This window comes from Ranitomeya imitator, chromosome 2 (genome assembly GCF_032444005.1).
Source record: "Ranitomeya imitator isolate aRanImi1 chromosome 2, aRanImi1.pri, whole genome shotgun sequence".
Classification (NCBI taxonomy): domain Eukaryota; kingdom Metazoa; phylum Chordata; class Amphibia; order Anura; family Dendrobatidae; genus Ranitomeya; species Ranitomeya imitator.
Genome location: NC_091283.1, coordinates 396,015,767 through 396,030,312, shown reverse-complemented (window position 1 = coordinate 396,030,312; position 14,546 = coordinate 396,015,767). Strand labels below are relative to the sequence as shown.

The 14,546-nt window shown below is 41.7% G+C and overlaps 1 protein-coding gene across 1 annotated transcript in view; it reads right to left on the bottom strand.

Moving 5' to 3' along the window:
• The window catches only part of LOC138666668 (zinc finger protein 271-like), a 77,290-nt gene extending 70,091 nt beyond the window's left edge, over positions 1–7,199 (bottom strand). Inside the window, exons 1-6 of the mRNA XM_069754857.1 lie at positions 7,071–7,199; positions 6,762–6,941; positions 6,555–6,678; positions 6,374–6,471; positions 4,868–4,958; positions 2,506–3,337 (exon numbers count right to left, since the gene is read on the bottom strand). Of these exons, the coding sequence (XP_069610958.1) occupies positions 2,506–3,337; positions 4,868–4,958; positions 6,374–6,471; positions 6,555–6,678; positions 6,762–6,941; positions 7,071–7,148 (1,403 nt within the window). The 5' untranslated portion in view covers positions 7,149–7,199. The remainder of the gene's footprint in view (positions 1–2,505; positions 3,338–4,867; positions 4,959–6,373; positions 6,472–6,554; positions 6,679–6,761; positions 6,942–7,070) is intronic.
• Between the last annotated feature and the right edge of the window lie 7,347 nt (positions 7,200–14,546).

Below are 14,546 nucleotides of genomic sequence, written 5' to 3'. Positions count from 1 at the left end.
TCATCTTGTTTGCATTGTTGGATCTGGTGGATCTGGTTGGATCTTCCTCTTGACAATACATACATTCTCTATGGGGTTATGGTCAGGCGAGTTTGCTGGTCAATCAAGCACAGTAATATTCTTGTTTTTAAACTAGGTATTGGTACTTTTGGCAGTGTGGACAGGTGCCATGTCCTGCTGGAGAATGAAATTTCCATCTCATAAGAGCTTGTCGGCAAAGGGAAGCATGAAGTGCTCTAAACTTTCCTGGTAGACGTCTGTGCTGACTTTGGTCTTGATAAAACACAGTGGACCTACACCAACAGATGACATGGCTCCCCAAACCATCAGTGATTGTGGAAACTTCACACTAGACCTCAAGCAGCTTGGATTGTATGCCTCTCCACTCTTCCTCCAGACTCTGGGACCTTGATTTCCAAATTAAATGCAAAATTGATTTCCATCTGAAAACAACACCTTGGACCCCTGAGCAGCAGTCCATTTCTTTTTCTGCTTGGCCCAGCCGCTGCTGGTGTTGTCTATTGGTCATGAGTGGCTTGACACAAGGAATGCGACACTTGTAGCTCATGTCCTGGATACGTCAGTGTGTGGTGGCTTTTGAAGCAATGACTCCAGCAGCAGTCCACTCCTTGTGAATCTCCCCCCAAATTTCTCAGTGACCTTTTCTTAAAAATCCTTTCAAGGCTGCGGCTATCCCTATTACTTGTGCACCTATTTCTACCACACATTTTCTTTCCACTCAACTTTTCATTAATATGCTTGGATACAGCACTCTGTGAACAGCCAGCTTCTTTAGCAATGACCTTTTGTGGCTTACCCTCTCTGTGGAGTGTGTCAACGACTGCCTTCTGGACATCTGTCAAGTCAGCAGTCTTCTGCATGATTGTGGAGCCTACTAAAATAGACTAAGGGACCTTTTTAACCCCTTAAAGACTGGAGCTTTTTTTCGGTTTTGTGTTTTCGTTTTTCGCTCCCCTTCTTCCCAGACCCATAACTTTTTTATTTTTCCGTCAATATGGCCATGTGAGGGCTTATTTTTTGCAGGACAAGTTGTATTTTTGAACTATGCCATGTACTAGAAAACGGGAAAAAAATTCCAAGTACGGTGAAATTGCAAAAAAAGTGCAATCCCACACTTGTTTTTTGTTTTGCTTTTTTGCTAGGTTCACTAAATGCTAAAACTGACCTGCCATTATGATTCCCTGGGTCATTACGAGTTCATAGACATCAAACATGTCTAGGTTATTTTTCATCTAAGTGGTGAAAAAAAAATCCAAACTTTGCTAAAAAAAAAAAAAGCGCAGTTTTCCGATACCCATAGCGTTTCCATTTTTCGTGATCTCGGGTTGGGCGAGGGCTTATTTTTTGCGTGCTGAGCTGACGTTTTTAATGATACTATTTTGGTGCAGATACGTTCTTTTGATCGCCCGTTATTGCATTTTAATACAATGTTGTGGCGACCCAAAAAAGTAATTCTGGCGGTTTTCATTTTTTTCTCGCTACGCCGTTTAGCGATCAGGTTTTTTTTTTTTTAATGATAGATCGGGCGATTCTGAACGGGGCGATACCAGATGTGTGTAGGTGTGATTTTTTTTTTACTGTTTTATTTTGAATAGAGCAAAAGAGGGATGATTTGAACTTTTTTTTTTCATATTTTTAAAAACTTTTTTTTAACTATTGCCATGCTTCAATATCCTACATCGGGAGGCTGGAAGCTGTCTCTGCTACACAGGAGCGATGTTCAGATCGCTCCTATGTAGTAGAATTGCTGCATTGCTATGAGCGCCAACCACAGGGTGGTACTCAGCAATCTGGCATCAACAACCATAGAGGTCTTCAGGAGACCACTGGTTGTTATGCCAACGCACCACTGACCCCCGATCATGTGATGGGGGTTAGCGGTGCACGCATTTCCGGCCCGATGGCCGGAAGCACTTGTTAAATGCCGCTGTCAGCATTTGACAGTGGCATTTAACTAGTTAATAGCAGCGGGTGGATCGCGATTCCACCCGCCGCTATTGCGGGCACATGTCAGCTGTACAAAACAGCTGACATGTCCCGGCTTTAATGTGGGCTTACCGCCGGAGCCCGCATCAAAGTAGGGGATCTGCCATCGGACTTCCTATTCCATCTGATGGCAGAAAGTGGTAAATCACAATGTGCTAATGTACAGTGTACTGTATGTATATAATGGGTCACCTTATTAATTAGATGAGATGAGCTGGGTTTTGGATGGCAACTTTCCTAGTCATGTATACTAGCGCTAATACATGGCCAGTGTCAACTATTTTTTAACTATTTTCAACATGGTTCAAAAATAGGTGCATTATATGGATACTAATTGCTTTTCAATAGCAAATAACTGGTAAATGAGTACATTTTCTAAGAATCATCTAATGCACTTAATTATTTTCTCTTTCTCTTTTAGATGTGTGATTTTACAATTGGTTGAATTTTTATTGTACAGTAAATGTTGTCAATAAAATAACAAAAAAAGTAAATCACTATTTCCCTGTGTGAGTTCTGTGATGTCTAACAAGATTTGTTTTCTCTGTAAAACATTTCCCACATTCTGAACATGAAAATGGCTTCACCCCTCTGTGAATTTTCTGATGTCTAACAAGATCAGATTTACCATTAAAACATTTTCCACATTCTGAACATGAATATGGTTTTTCCTCTGTGTGAGTTCTGTGATGTATAACAAGATGTGATTTCTCTATAAAACATTTCCCACATTCTGAACATAAAAATGGCTTCTCCCCTGTGTGAATTCTCTGGTGTATAACAAGTTTCGATTTCTCGCTATAACATTTCCCACATTCTGAACAAGAAAATGGCTTCTCCCCTGTGTGAATTCTCTGATGTATAACAAGATTTGATTTCTGATTAAAACTTTTCCCACATTCTGAACATGAATATGGCTTCTCCCCTGTGTGAATTCTATGGTGTGTGACAAGATGTGATTTCTGATTAAAACATTTCCCACATTCGGAACAAGAAAATGGCTTCTCCCCTGTGTGACTTCTTTGATGTGTAATAAGATAGTATTTCTCTGTAAAACATTTCCCACATTCTGAGCATGAAAATGGCTTCTCCCCTGTAAGAGCTGTTTCATACTCAATAGTGCTTTCATTTTCGCTTTGCACGTTCATCTTTGATGAAACAGAACAAAGGACCTGTTGAAAAGGATTGGATGACAATTTTTTTCTAAGAGCTTGTTGTGCATCTCGGATAATGGCACGTTCTTCGCATGGATTTGGTGTGACTCCATTGTCATCTTCTACAAAATCAGAAAATATCAGATGCTCCTCTGAGCTCCTGGTACATTCATCTGCTAAGAATAAAATGGATTTTATTATATTTCAATGAGACTACATTGGAATAATATTTATATAATTATTTTAGAACATTTTCATACAAAACTATTTTATAATTCAACCAATTCACTAAGGATTCACTCACATCTGTGTATAAAAACGGAAAGTGCAATGTGAAAAAAACAATAATAAAATTTCATTGCACTTTCAACAATGTTATTCAAGAAGGCAGTGTTCATCTGCAAGTTTTTCCTCTCCTGGAATCGGTATGAGAAAAAAAAAATTGCAGCATACTGAGTATGGCCATGTAAGATGCCTGAGACTCACCAATGCAAGTCAATTGGTGCAAGAAAAACATTTTTTACACACCCATCTCATAGGAAACTTGATATTTCATCAGTCGAGTACAGTAAATTCACAGCATGACCCATCAGAATAGATAGAAAAGATATATAGATATAAAGAAGTCAGTGAACTATATAATTAGTGCAGTGTGGGTGTAGCTTACTGTACATGTATTTATCTAATAAATAAAAGGAATAAAATGAGCCCAACAAATAGGCTCTCCTTGCATGTGTTGTGCCTGTCACACAGCCGCGGCACATGCAGCTGCGGAGGCAGACGGCTGATCAGCCGGCGTGCTCCAGGAAGCCGGATTTTCTATGCAACTAGTCGGCAAGCGCTATAGCTTGCCAACTAAAGAGGGAGCCAATCATGTTCGCTCAACTCTAGTGGAAACCCCCCAATTATAACTGAAACCCTAATCCAAACACACCCCTAACCCTAATCTCAACAGTAACCCTAACCACACCCCTATCCCTGACACACCCCTAACCCTAATCCCAACCCTATTCCCAACCGTAAATGTAATCCAAACCCTAACCCTAACTTTAGCCCCAACCCTATCCCTAACCCTAACTTTAGCCCCAACCCAAACTGTAGCCCTTACCCTAGCCCCAACCCTAACCCCAACCCTCACCCTAGCCCTAACCCTAATGGGAAAATGGAAATAAATACATTTTTTTATTTTTTTTATTTTTCCCTAACTAAGGGGGTGATGAAGGGGGTTTGATTTACTATTTATAGCGGGTTTTCTAGCGGATTTTAATGATTGGCAGCAGTCACACACTAAAAGACGCTTTTTCTTGCAAAAAATATTTTTTTGCGTTACCACATTTTGAGAGCTATAATTTTTCCATATTTTGGTCATGTTTGATCGCAGTGTGCTGGGGGTTATTGTGCCGGGGGTGGTCGGTGACCGCTCCTGGCACATAGTGCCCGATGTCAGCTGCGATAGTCAGCTGACACCCGGCCGCGATCGGCCGCGCTCCCCCCCGTGAGCGCGGCTGATCGCGCCGGACGTACTATTCCGTCTTTGGGAAGTAGGGCCCACCCCACATGGACGGAATAGTACGTCCAATGGCAGAAAGGGGTTAATATTAGCTCAGAGCTGTCTACTTAGCCATTACTGGTTATTATATTAATGTTAATATAAGCCAGTGACTGTATAATCTGTGACTTCTCTGCGTTTAATGGTTACCACTCACCTGTACAGTTATCTGTAGGAATCTCCTCTTTATACCGCTCATCACCCCTCACATATGTCTCTGTAGTATTAATATGGGGCAGATCTTTACCCTGAAACAAATGTTGTACAAAGTTACAGACAGAGGGAGAAGTCATAAGAAATGATTTCAAAGAGCAGAAAAGATCAAATGGCAACCAAAAAAGACATGACAGCAGTAGTTATCACATAGCAGCTTGTCTCCTGTATAAACCCGACCTGTCAGGTTCTAATTCTAACCAGCAGTTTCCGTAACCAGAAAATTGTGAGAAGATCCAGGTAACATCTAATGTCTATGATCAGCTTTTTCTGGTCATCTCCACCAAGTATAAAATGTACAGTGAATGGCCACTTTAATAGAGACACCCATCTAGTGTTGTGCTGGATCTCCTTTCACTTTCAGAACCTCAGCAATTTATCACATCACAGATTCCATTAGTTGCTTAAACAGTTGTGCAGGAAAATTGTCCTATGCTGACAGGATAGGTTCTTGCAGTTTCTACAAATTAAATGAAGGTACTGACATGCCCTGAATACTGCAATCTACCTTATTCCAGAAATTCTTTGTAGAATTGACATCTGAGGACTGTAAGAATCAGTGAAGCAAGAAAAATTCCCTGTTATGGTTCTGGTAGCATTCCATGAGTGTATGACCCTAGTGATGTGGTGCATCATCTTCTACCATATGGTAAACAGCTGCCGTAAATGGAAGAACTTGGTTGGCCATAATGCTTAGGTAAGCTTTAGTGTTCAAACATCCATCCACAGGTATCAGACGATTCAGGTTGTGCCCAGAAAACATTCCCTGACCCATTAATCCACCTTAATCAGACTGAAATATTGATATCTGAAATATTGATTCATGCTGTCTGACCCTCCCATCAGACCGGGGTTACAAAAATCTGGATTCATCTGACCAATGTTTTCCATTTCTCAGTAATATAATTTTTGCTCTTTTTTTTGTCCAATGAAGTCTTCCCTTTTTCTTTGCCTTAGACATCAACTACACTGGAACTGGTCATCTTCTGTTCTGAGCTTAGCTACATTTTACATGCACCTCCGGTTCTTCAGAGCCATCTACCTCATTGAGTTGTTTATGCCCACATGATCCCCTTTGACTGTAGGTTTTTCCTCAATCACAACCCTATTTATTCTTGACACCGCAGCAAGTAAAACCTCTTATGGTTGGCATTTTTTTAAATACTGGCTCTAGCTAATATAGCACTAATTAACTGTGCCTCATTGAAAGTTGCTTACATCTTACAATTTTCTCATTCTTATGAGGATTTACACTTATTCATGATCATTAAATTTTATGCTGCTATCACTGCGATAAGTTAAATTTCCAAATAATACATTTTCAATTAGGACAGAGCCTGTGTCGGTAATAAATTGTTCTTAATACTGGTGAATAACATAAGACTGAATACAAGACCTTCACAGCTTTCCACACTTAGGGGAGATTTCATGACACCTTCTCTCCATCTACCTGATGATCCTGAGGAACATTGAGATTTTCTTGTTTACAGTCATGTGGTAGAAGAGGACGGAGACATCTCTCTGGTGTTGTCCTCTCACTGGATAGAACTGGAGGAAACACATACAGGGACTGAATTCATTATTTACATACAGATGATTATAGACCGTGTGTATTTAGTCCTGTCTATTACCTGGTGATGTGAGGGGCTGGGGAACCTCCATCATGACTTCCTTGTACAGGTCTTTGTGTCCTTCTAAATACCCCCACTCCTCCATAGAGAAATAGACAGTGACATCCTGACACCTTATAGGAACCTGACACATACAATAATACTGTCATCCCCCTGATCCCTCCATAGCGTTACTGTATAATGTCCCAGCATTCCCAGCAGTGTCACCTCTCCAGTCAGCAGCTCAATCATCTTGTAGGTGAGTTCTAGGATCTTCTGGACATTGAAGTTCTCATGTATCAGCAGGTGAAGTGGAGGTCCAATGATTGGGTTCAGGGTTCTTCCCCATTCTTCAGACACAGGGTCCTGACAGCGCTCACTAGAGGTCTTCTTCACAACTGTGTAATCCTGGTTATGGAGAGACACATTAATAAATCTCACTACAGACATTTACAGAGTCCTCACCTCTCCAGTTCTGTCCATCTGTTATTCCCATAGATAAGAATGATGTAATGTGACGTCATCAGAATCTCTCACCTCTCCAGTAAGCCGGAAGAGGATCTCTAGGGTGAGGTGTAATATCCTCTCCGCCATCTTGTCCCTGTCCCTATCCATCCTTGTAGGGTCACTCAGGAGAATTCTCTTATATAGAAGATCTCCACTGAGAGGATCCAATATTGTAGGGACCTGAATGGGGAGAAGGTGACGATGTAACATCATAAAGATCCCATGTAAGAAATCTCCAGAGCTGTTACCGGCGTCACATGATCACTACATCCAGTCATGGCCCCGTCCTGCCCCCGGTATAACACACAATCCAATTATTCCTACATACAGACATTTAATCACATGATATCTCTAATCCAACTCCAAAACCAAAAAAGCAACTAATGTAAAAGAAAAATTTGAATCTTTATTAATCTCTTCCCGACATAAGACACATTAGTGCATCTTATTCGGGAAGAAGTTCCCGAAATGGATGGACTGGCATGTCTTGGGAATTGCATGGGCACAAGAAATGTGCCTGGCATGATCACTGCTGGAGCTTGGCTTAACAGACCACCAACCTCCTGCTGAAACACCTGCGGCTGTTTAACTTATTAGATGCCACATGCAGTATTTAAAAGGATTTGACAGTAAGGGGGTACCCTCGCTCAACTCATCACCCCCTCCCCCCGCGATACATTTGTGAAGTGTCAATGGTAGTCATGGTGAACAGAGGTCATAAAAATGACCTCTGGGTCTGCCAGGTACGGTGGTGTGTAAAATCCCACCAGAAGTCGTTCTGTCAGTTAAAAATTGACAGGTGTAATACCCTGTAATGCATAAGTATTGCAGAGTGTTAGACCAGTGCTCAGACAATTGAAAGTTGAAATTCCATAGTGGGACTGAATAAAGGAAAAAAAAAAAGTTTTAAAATCTTGAAATAAAGAATAACTAAAAAAAGTTTTTTTTCAACAATAAATGTGTTTTTAACCCCTTCACGCCGCAGCCCTTTTTTGCTTTTGCATTTCTGTCTTTCGCTTTTCGCTCCCCTTCTTCCCAGAGCCATAACTTTTTATTTTTCCATCAATATGGCCATGTTATGGCTTGATTTTTGCAGGACAAGTTGTCCTTTTGAAGGACACCATTGGTTTTACCATGTCGTGTACTCGAAAATGGGAAAAAAATTCCAGCTGCGGTGAAAGTGGAAAAAAAGGGTGCAATTCCACAACTATTTTTTGGGATTTTTTTTTACCATGTTCACTAAATGCTAAAACTGACCTGCCACTATGATTCTCCAGGTCATTACAAGTTCGTAAACACCAAACGTGTATAGGTTGTTTTTTTATTTAAATGATGAAAAAAATCCAAAGTTTGTTAAAAAAAAAAAATAAAAAAAAAAAATTGTGTCATTTTCTGAGACCCGTAGCGTCTCCATTTTTAGTGATCTGGGGCTGGGTGAGGGCTTATTTTGGTGTGGATATGATCTTTTGATCTCCCGTTATTGCATTTGAATACAATGTTGTGGCAACCAAAAAGACCCTAGTTCTGGCGTTTTTACTTTTTTTTTCTTTTTTTCGCTTCGCTGTTTACCGATTGGATTAATTCTTTTTATAGCTTGATAGATCGGGCGATTATGAACGCGGCAATATCAAATATGTGTATATTTTATTATTTTTTAAAATTGTTTTATTTTGAATAGGGCAAAAGGGATTTGAACTTTTATATATTTTATTTTTTTATATTTTCGAAAACTTTTTTTTTACTTTTTGTTTGCATGCTTCAATAGTCTCCATGGAGACTAGAAGCTGCAGTTGTCCGATCGTCATTGCTACACACAGGCGATGATCAGATCGCCTGTGTGTAGCAGAAATGCTCACTTGCTATGATCGCCAACCACTGGGCGGTGCTCATAGCAATTCAGCAATGATAACCATAGAGGTCTGCTGGAGACCTCTGGTTGTCATGCTGACTCATTGGTGACCCGCGATCATGTGAAAGGGTCCCCAATGGGCGGTATAAGAGATGTGCTTCCGGCGCGATCACATTAAATGCCACTGACAGCGATTGACAACTGCACTTAACGGGTTAACAGCCGCAGGTGGATCGCGATTACATGTGTGTCCCACATCAAAGAGAGGGACACGACATACGCAGTACATGTACAGCATGTGGTGAAGGGGTTAATGTAAAAAAAAGTACACATTTTGTATTGCCGCATCCAGAAAAAAACAGATCTATAAAAATATTTAAAAAAATTAAACACAGCAAAAATTGATGATATATCATCAAACCACCATTTGTCTTATCACTTTTACCATAGGGTGAATGTCGTAAAACAAATAACTGCTGGTTCTTGTTCAGTTTGCCTACCAAAAAATAAAGAAAGGAAGCAATGTCCCAGCTCAAACAAAATCCCCCACAAAAAAACTTGGTAAGTTATAGATCTTAACACATGGCAAATAATAAATTGTGTTTTGTAAAAAAGAATTTTTACCGTGTAAAAGTTACAAAAAAAGGACACACAAATCTTGTATCATCATTATTGTACAGCCCCGCAGAATAATATATATATAATAATAATAATAATAATAATATATTAAAAAGTCTTCAACTGTTGATTTTTTGTTCATTCTGCCTCCAGAAATGTGTTTAAGGCTTTGTTCACATTTGTCCTGTGCTTTAGGCCGGCTTCACACTAGCAAGTTTTACGGACGTATGAGCGCATAAATTACGTCCGTAAAACACGCATTACAGTCATGGACAAAAATTTTGAGAATGAGACAAATATTAATTTTTCCAAAGTCTACTGCTTAATTTTTTCTAATGGCAATTTGCATATACTCCTGAATGTCAGAGAGATCAGCTTAACAGCAATTACTGTACTTGCAAAGTCAATATTTGCCCAGAAAATGAACTTTAACCCCCAAAACACATGTCAACATCATTGCAGTCCTGCCTTAAAAGGAGCAGCTAACATCGTTTTAGTGATTGATCTATTAACACAGGTGTGGGTGTTGATGAGGACAGGGCTGGCGATCAATCAGTCATGATTAAGTAAGAATGACATCACTGGACACTTTAAAAGGAGGCTGGTGCTTGGTATCATTGTTTCTCTTCAGTTAACCATGGTTATCTCTAAAGAAACACGTGCAGCCATCATTGCACTGCACAAAAATGGAATAACAGGGAAGAGTATCGTAGCTAGAAAGATTGCACCTCAGTCAACAATCTATCGCATCATCAAGAACTTCAAGGAGAGAGCTTCCATTGTTGTCAAAAAGGCTCCAGGGCGCCCAAGAAAGACCAGCAAGCGCCAGGATCGTATCTTAAAACTGTTTCAGCTGCGGGATCGGACTACCAGCAGTGCCGAGCTTGCTCAGGAATGGCAGCAGGCTGGTGTGAGTGCTTCTGCACGCACTGTGAGGCGGAGTGTTGTGAATTCCGCTCTTGGGCTCCCTCCGGTGGTTGTAAGTGGCACTTTTGTGAGTTCTGCTCTTGGGCTCCCTCTGGTGGTTTCTAGTGGTATGGCTGCTCCATGGAGTTAGCTGTCATCAGCTGCCTCCACTTATTGTCCGCTATTTAAGTCTGGCTCTATTCAGCCTGTGCCACTTGTCAATGTTCCTAGCTGATTCACATCTCTGCTTGGATTCTCCTGGTTTCCTGACCAGTTCTGCAAAGATAAGTTCTGGCTTTGCTCATTTCAGTCCACATGTTGTGGACTTATTGTTCTGTGCATTCTATATTTGTCCAGTTGTCAGTATGGATTTTTTCTGTTAGCTGGAAGCTCTGGGAAGCAGATTTACCCTCCACACCTTTAGTCAGGTGTGGAGATTTTGTAAACTCTGTGTGGATTGTTTTTGTAGTTTTTATACTGACCGCACAGTATCCTTTCCTGTCCTGTCTATCAAGCTAGACTGGCCTCCTGTGCTAAAATCTGATTTAATTTCTGCGTATGTTATTTTCCCCTCCTCTCACCGTCAATATTTGTGGGGGGCTATCTTTCCTTTGGGGATTTTCTCTGAGGCAAGATAGGTTTCCTGTTTCCATCTTTAGGGGAAGTTAGATCTTAGGCTGTGTCGAGGGGTCTAGGGAGCGTCAGGTACCCCCCACGGCTATTTTTAGTTGCGCTGCTATGTTCAGGGTTTGCGGTCAGTACAGATACCACCTCCTTCAGAGCTTGTCTCATGTTGTTCCTAAACCACCAGATCATAACAGTACAAGTGGCCAAAAGTGAATTAAATGCATCTCAAAAGAAGGAAAAGAAAGTTCTGAACCATTTTTTTTTTTCTGTGCTTTGGTATGTCTTTTTTTTTTACTCTTGATATTTGGGTGGTTCAGGATATATGTTTTGGCATGGATGTTCAGGGTTTGTTTTCTCGTGTGGATCAACTTGCTGCAAGAGTACAGAATATCCAGGACTATGTTGTCCAGACTCCGGCTTTAGAGCCCAGAATTCCTACCTCTGATTTGTTTTTTGGGGACAGATCCAAGTTGTTGAACTTTAAAAATAACTGCAAATTGTTTTTTGCTTTGAAACCCCGTTCTTCTGGTGATCCCATTCAGCAGGTGAAAATCATCATATCCTTGCTGCGTGGTGATCCTCAAGACTGGGCTTTTTCTCTTGAAACAGGGGATCCGGCATTATTGAATGTAAATGCATTTTTTCAAGCGCTCGGATTATTGTATGACGAAACTAATTCTGTGGATCATGCAGAAAAGACCCTGTTGGCCTTGTGTCAAGGTCAGGAAGCGGCAGAGTTATACTGCCAGAAATTTAGAAAATGGTCTGTGCTCACTAAATGGAATGAAGAGGCTCTGGCTGCTATTTTCAGAAAAGGTCTTTCTGAAACCCTTAAAGATGTTATGGTGGGCTTTCCTACGCCTGCCCGTTTGAGCGAATCTATGTCTCTAGCCATTCAGATTGATCGGCGTCTGCGCGAGCGCAAAGCTGTGCACCATATGGCAGTATCCTCTGAGCATAGTCCTGAACCTATGCAATGTGATAGGATTTTGACTAGAATAGAACGGCAGGAATTCAGACATCAGAATAGGCTGTGCTTTTACTGTGGTGATTCGGCTCATGTTATCTCTGATTCCCCTAAGCGTACTAAGAGAGTCGCTAGGTCTGTTACCATTAGTACAATACAGCCTAAATTTCTCTTATCTGTGACCCTGATTTGCTCATTGTCGTCCTTTTCTGTCATGGCATTTGTAGATTCAGGGGCTGCCCTGAACTTAATGGACTAAGAATTTGCCAGGCGCTGTGGTTTTTCCTTGCAGCCTTTGCAGAGCCCTATTCCTTTGAGGGGTATTGATGCTACACCCTTGGCCAAGGATAAACCTCAGTACTGGACACAGATGACTATGTACATGGCTCCAGTACATCAGGAAGATTGCCGTTTTCTGGTGTTGCATAACCTGCATGATGTTGTTGTACTGGGTTTTCCATGGTTACAGGAACATAATCCGGTGCTGGATTGGAAAACTATGTCGGTGACTAGTTGGGGTTGTCAAGGGGTACATAGTGACGTTCCTTTGATGTCAATTTCCTCTTCCCCCTCTTCTGAGGTCCCTGAGTTTTTGTCGGATTTCCAGGATGTATTTGATGAGCCCAAGTCCAGTTCCCTTCCTCCACATAGGGACTGTGATTGTGCTATTAACTTGATTCCTGGTTGTAAGTTCCCTAAGGGCCGACTTTTCAATCTGTCTGTGCCAGAGCATGCCGCCATGCGGAGCTATGTTAAGGAATCTTTGGAGAAAGGGCATATTCGGCCCTCTTCATCACCATTGGGAGCGGGTTTCTTTTTTGTTGCTAAGAAGGATGGCTCCTTGAGACCCTGTATTGATTATCGTCTTCTTAATAAGATCACGGTTAAATTCCAATACCCCTTTCCTCTGCTTACTGATTTGTTTGCTCAGATTAAGGGGTCTAGTTGGTTTACTAAGATTGACCTCCGAGGGGCATATAATCTTGTTTGTATTAAACAGGGTGACGAATGGAAAACTGCATTTAATACGCCCGAAGGCCATTTTGAATACCTTGTGATGCCATTTGGGCTCTCTAATGCTCCATCTGTGTTCCAGTCTTTCATGCATGATATTTTCCGCAATTATCTTGATAAATTCATGGTCGTATATTTGGATGATATTTTGATTTTTTCCAATGATTGGGAGTCTCATGTGAAGCAGGTCAGGATGGTGTTCCAGATCCTTCGTGATAATGCTTTATTTGTGAAGGGGTCTAAGTGCCTATTCGGAGTTCACAAGGTCTCTTTTTTGGGTTTTATTTTTTCTCCCTCGTCTATAGAAATGGATCCTGTTAAGGTCCAAGCTATTCATGACTGGATCCAACCCACATCTGTGAAGGGACTTCAAAAATTTTTGGGCTTTTCTAATTTCTATCGCCGTTTCATTGCCAACTTTTCCAGTGTGGTTAAGCCTCTTACTGATTTGACGAAGAAAGGCGCTGATGTGACTAATTGGTCCTCTGAGGCTGTTGAGGCCTTTCAGGAGCTTAAACGCCGATTTACTTCTGCCCCTGTATTACGTCAACCGGATGTTTCTCTTCCTTTTCAGGTTGAGGTCGACACTTCTGAGATTGGGGCAGGGGCCGTTTTGTCTCAGAGGGAGTCTGATGGTTCTTTGATGAAACCGTGTGCTTTTTTTTCCAGAAAGTTTTCGCCTGCGGAACGTAATTAAGATGTCGGCAATCGGGAGTTGTTGGCTATGAAGTGGGCGTTTGAGGAGTGGCGACATTGGCTTGAGGGAGCTAAACACCGTGTTGTGGTCCTGACCGATCATAAGAATCTGATTTACCTCGAGTCGGCCAAGCGGCTGAATCCTAGACAGGCTCGATGGTCCCTGTTTTTCTCCCGTTTTGATTTTGTGGTCTCGTATCTTCCGGGATCTAAGAATGTTAAGGCTGATGCCCTCTCTAGGAGTTTTTCGCCTGATTCTCCTGGAGTCCTGGAGCCGGTTGGAATTCTTAAGGAGGGGGTGATTCTTTCTGCTATCTCCCCTGATTTGCGGCGGGTGCTTCAGGAATTTCAGGCTGATAGGCCTGACCGCTGTCCAGTGGGGAAGCTGTTTGTTCCTGATAGATGGACAAGTAAGGTAATTTCTGAGGTTCATTGTTCTGTGTTGGCTGGTCATCCTGGGATTTTTGGTACCAGAGATTTGGTTGCTAGGTCCTTTTGGTGGCCTTCCTTGTCTCGCGATGTGCGTGCTTTTGTGCAGTCCTGTGGGACTTGCGCCCGGGCCAAGCCTTGCTGTTCCCGCGCTAGTGGGTTGCTTTTGCCTTTGCCGGTCCCTGAGAGGCCCTGGACGCATATTTCCATGGATTTTATTTCGGATCTTCCTGTTTCCCAGAAGCTGTCTGTTATCTGGGTTGTTTGTGACTGGTTCTCTAAAATGGTCCATCTGGTACCTTTGCCTAAGTTGCCTTCCTCCTCAGATCTGGTTCCATTGTTTTTTCAGCATGTGGTTCGTTTGCATGGCATTCCGGAGAATATTGTGTCTGACAGAGGT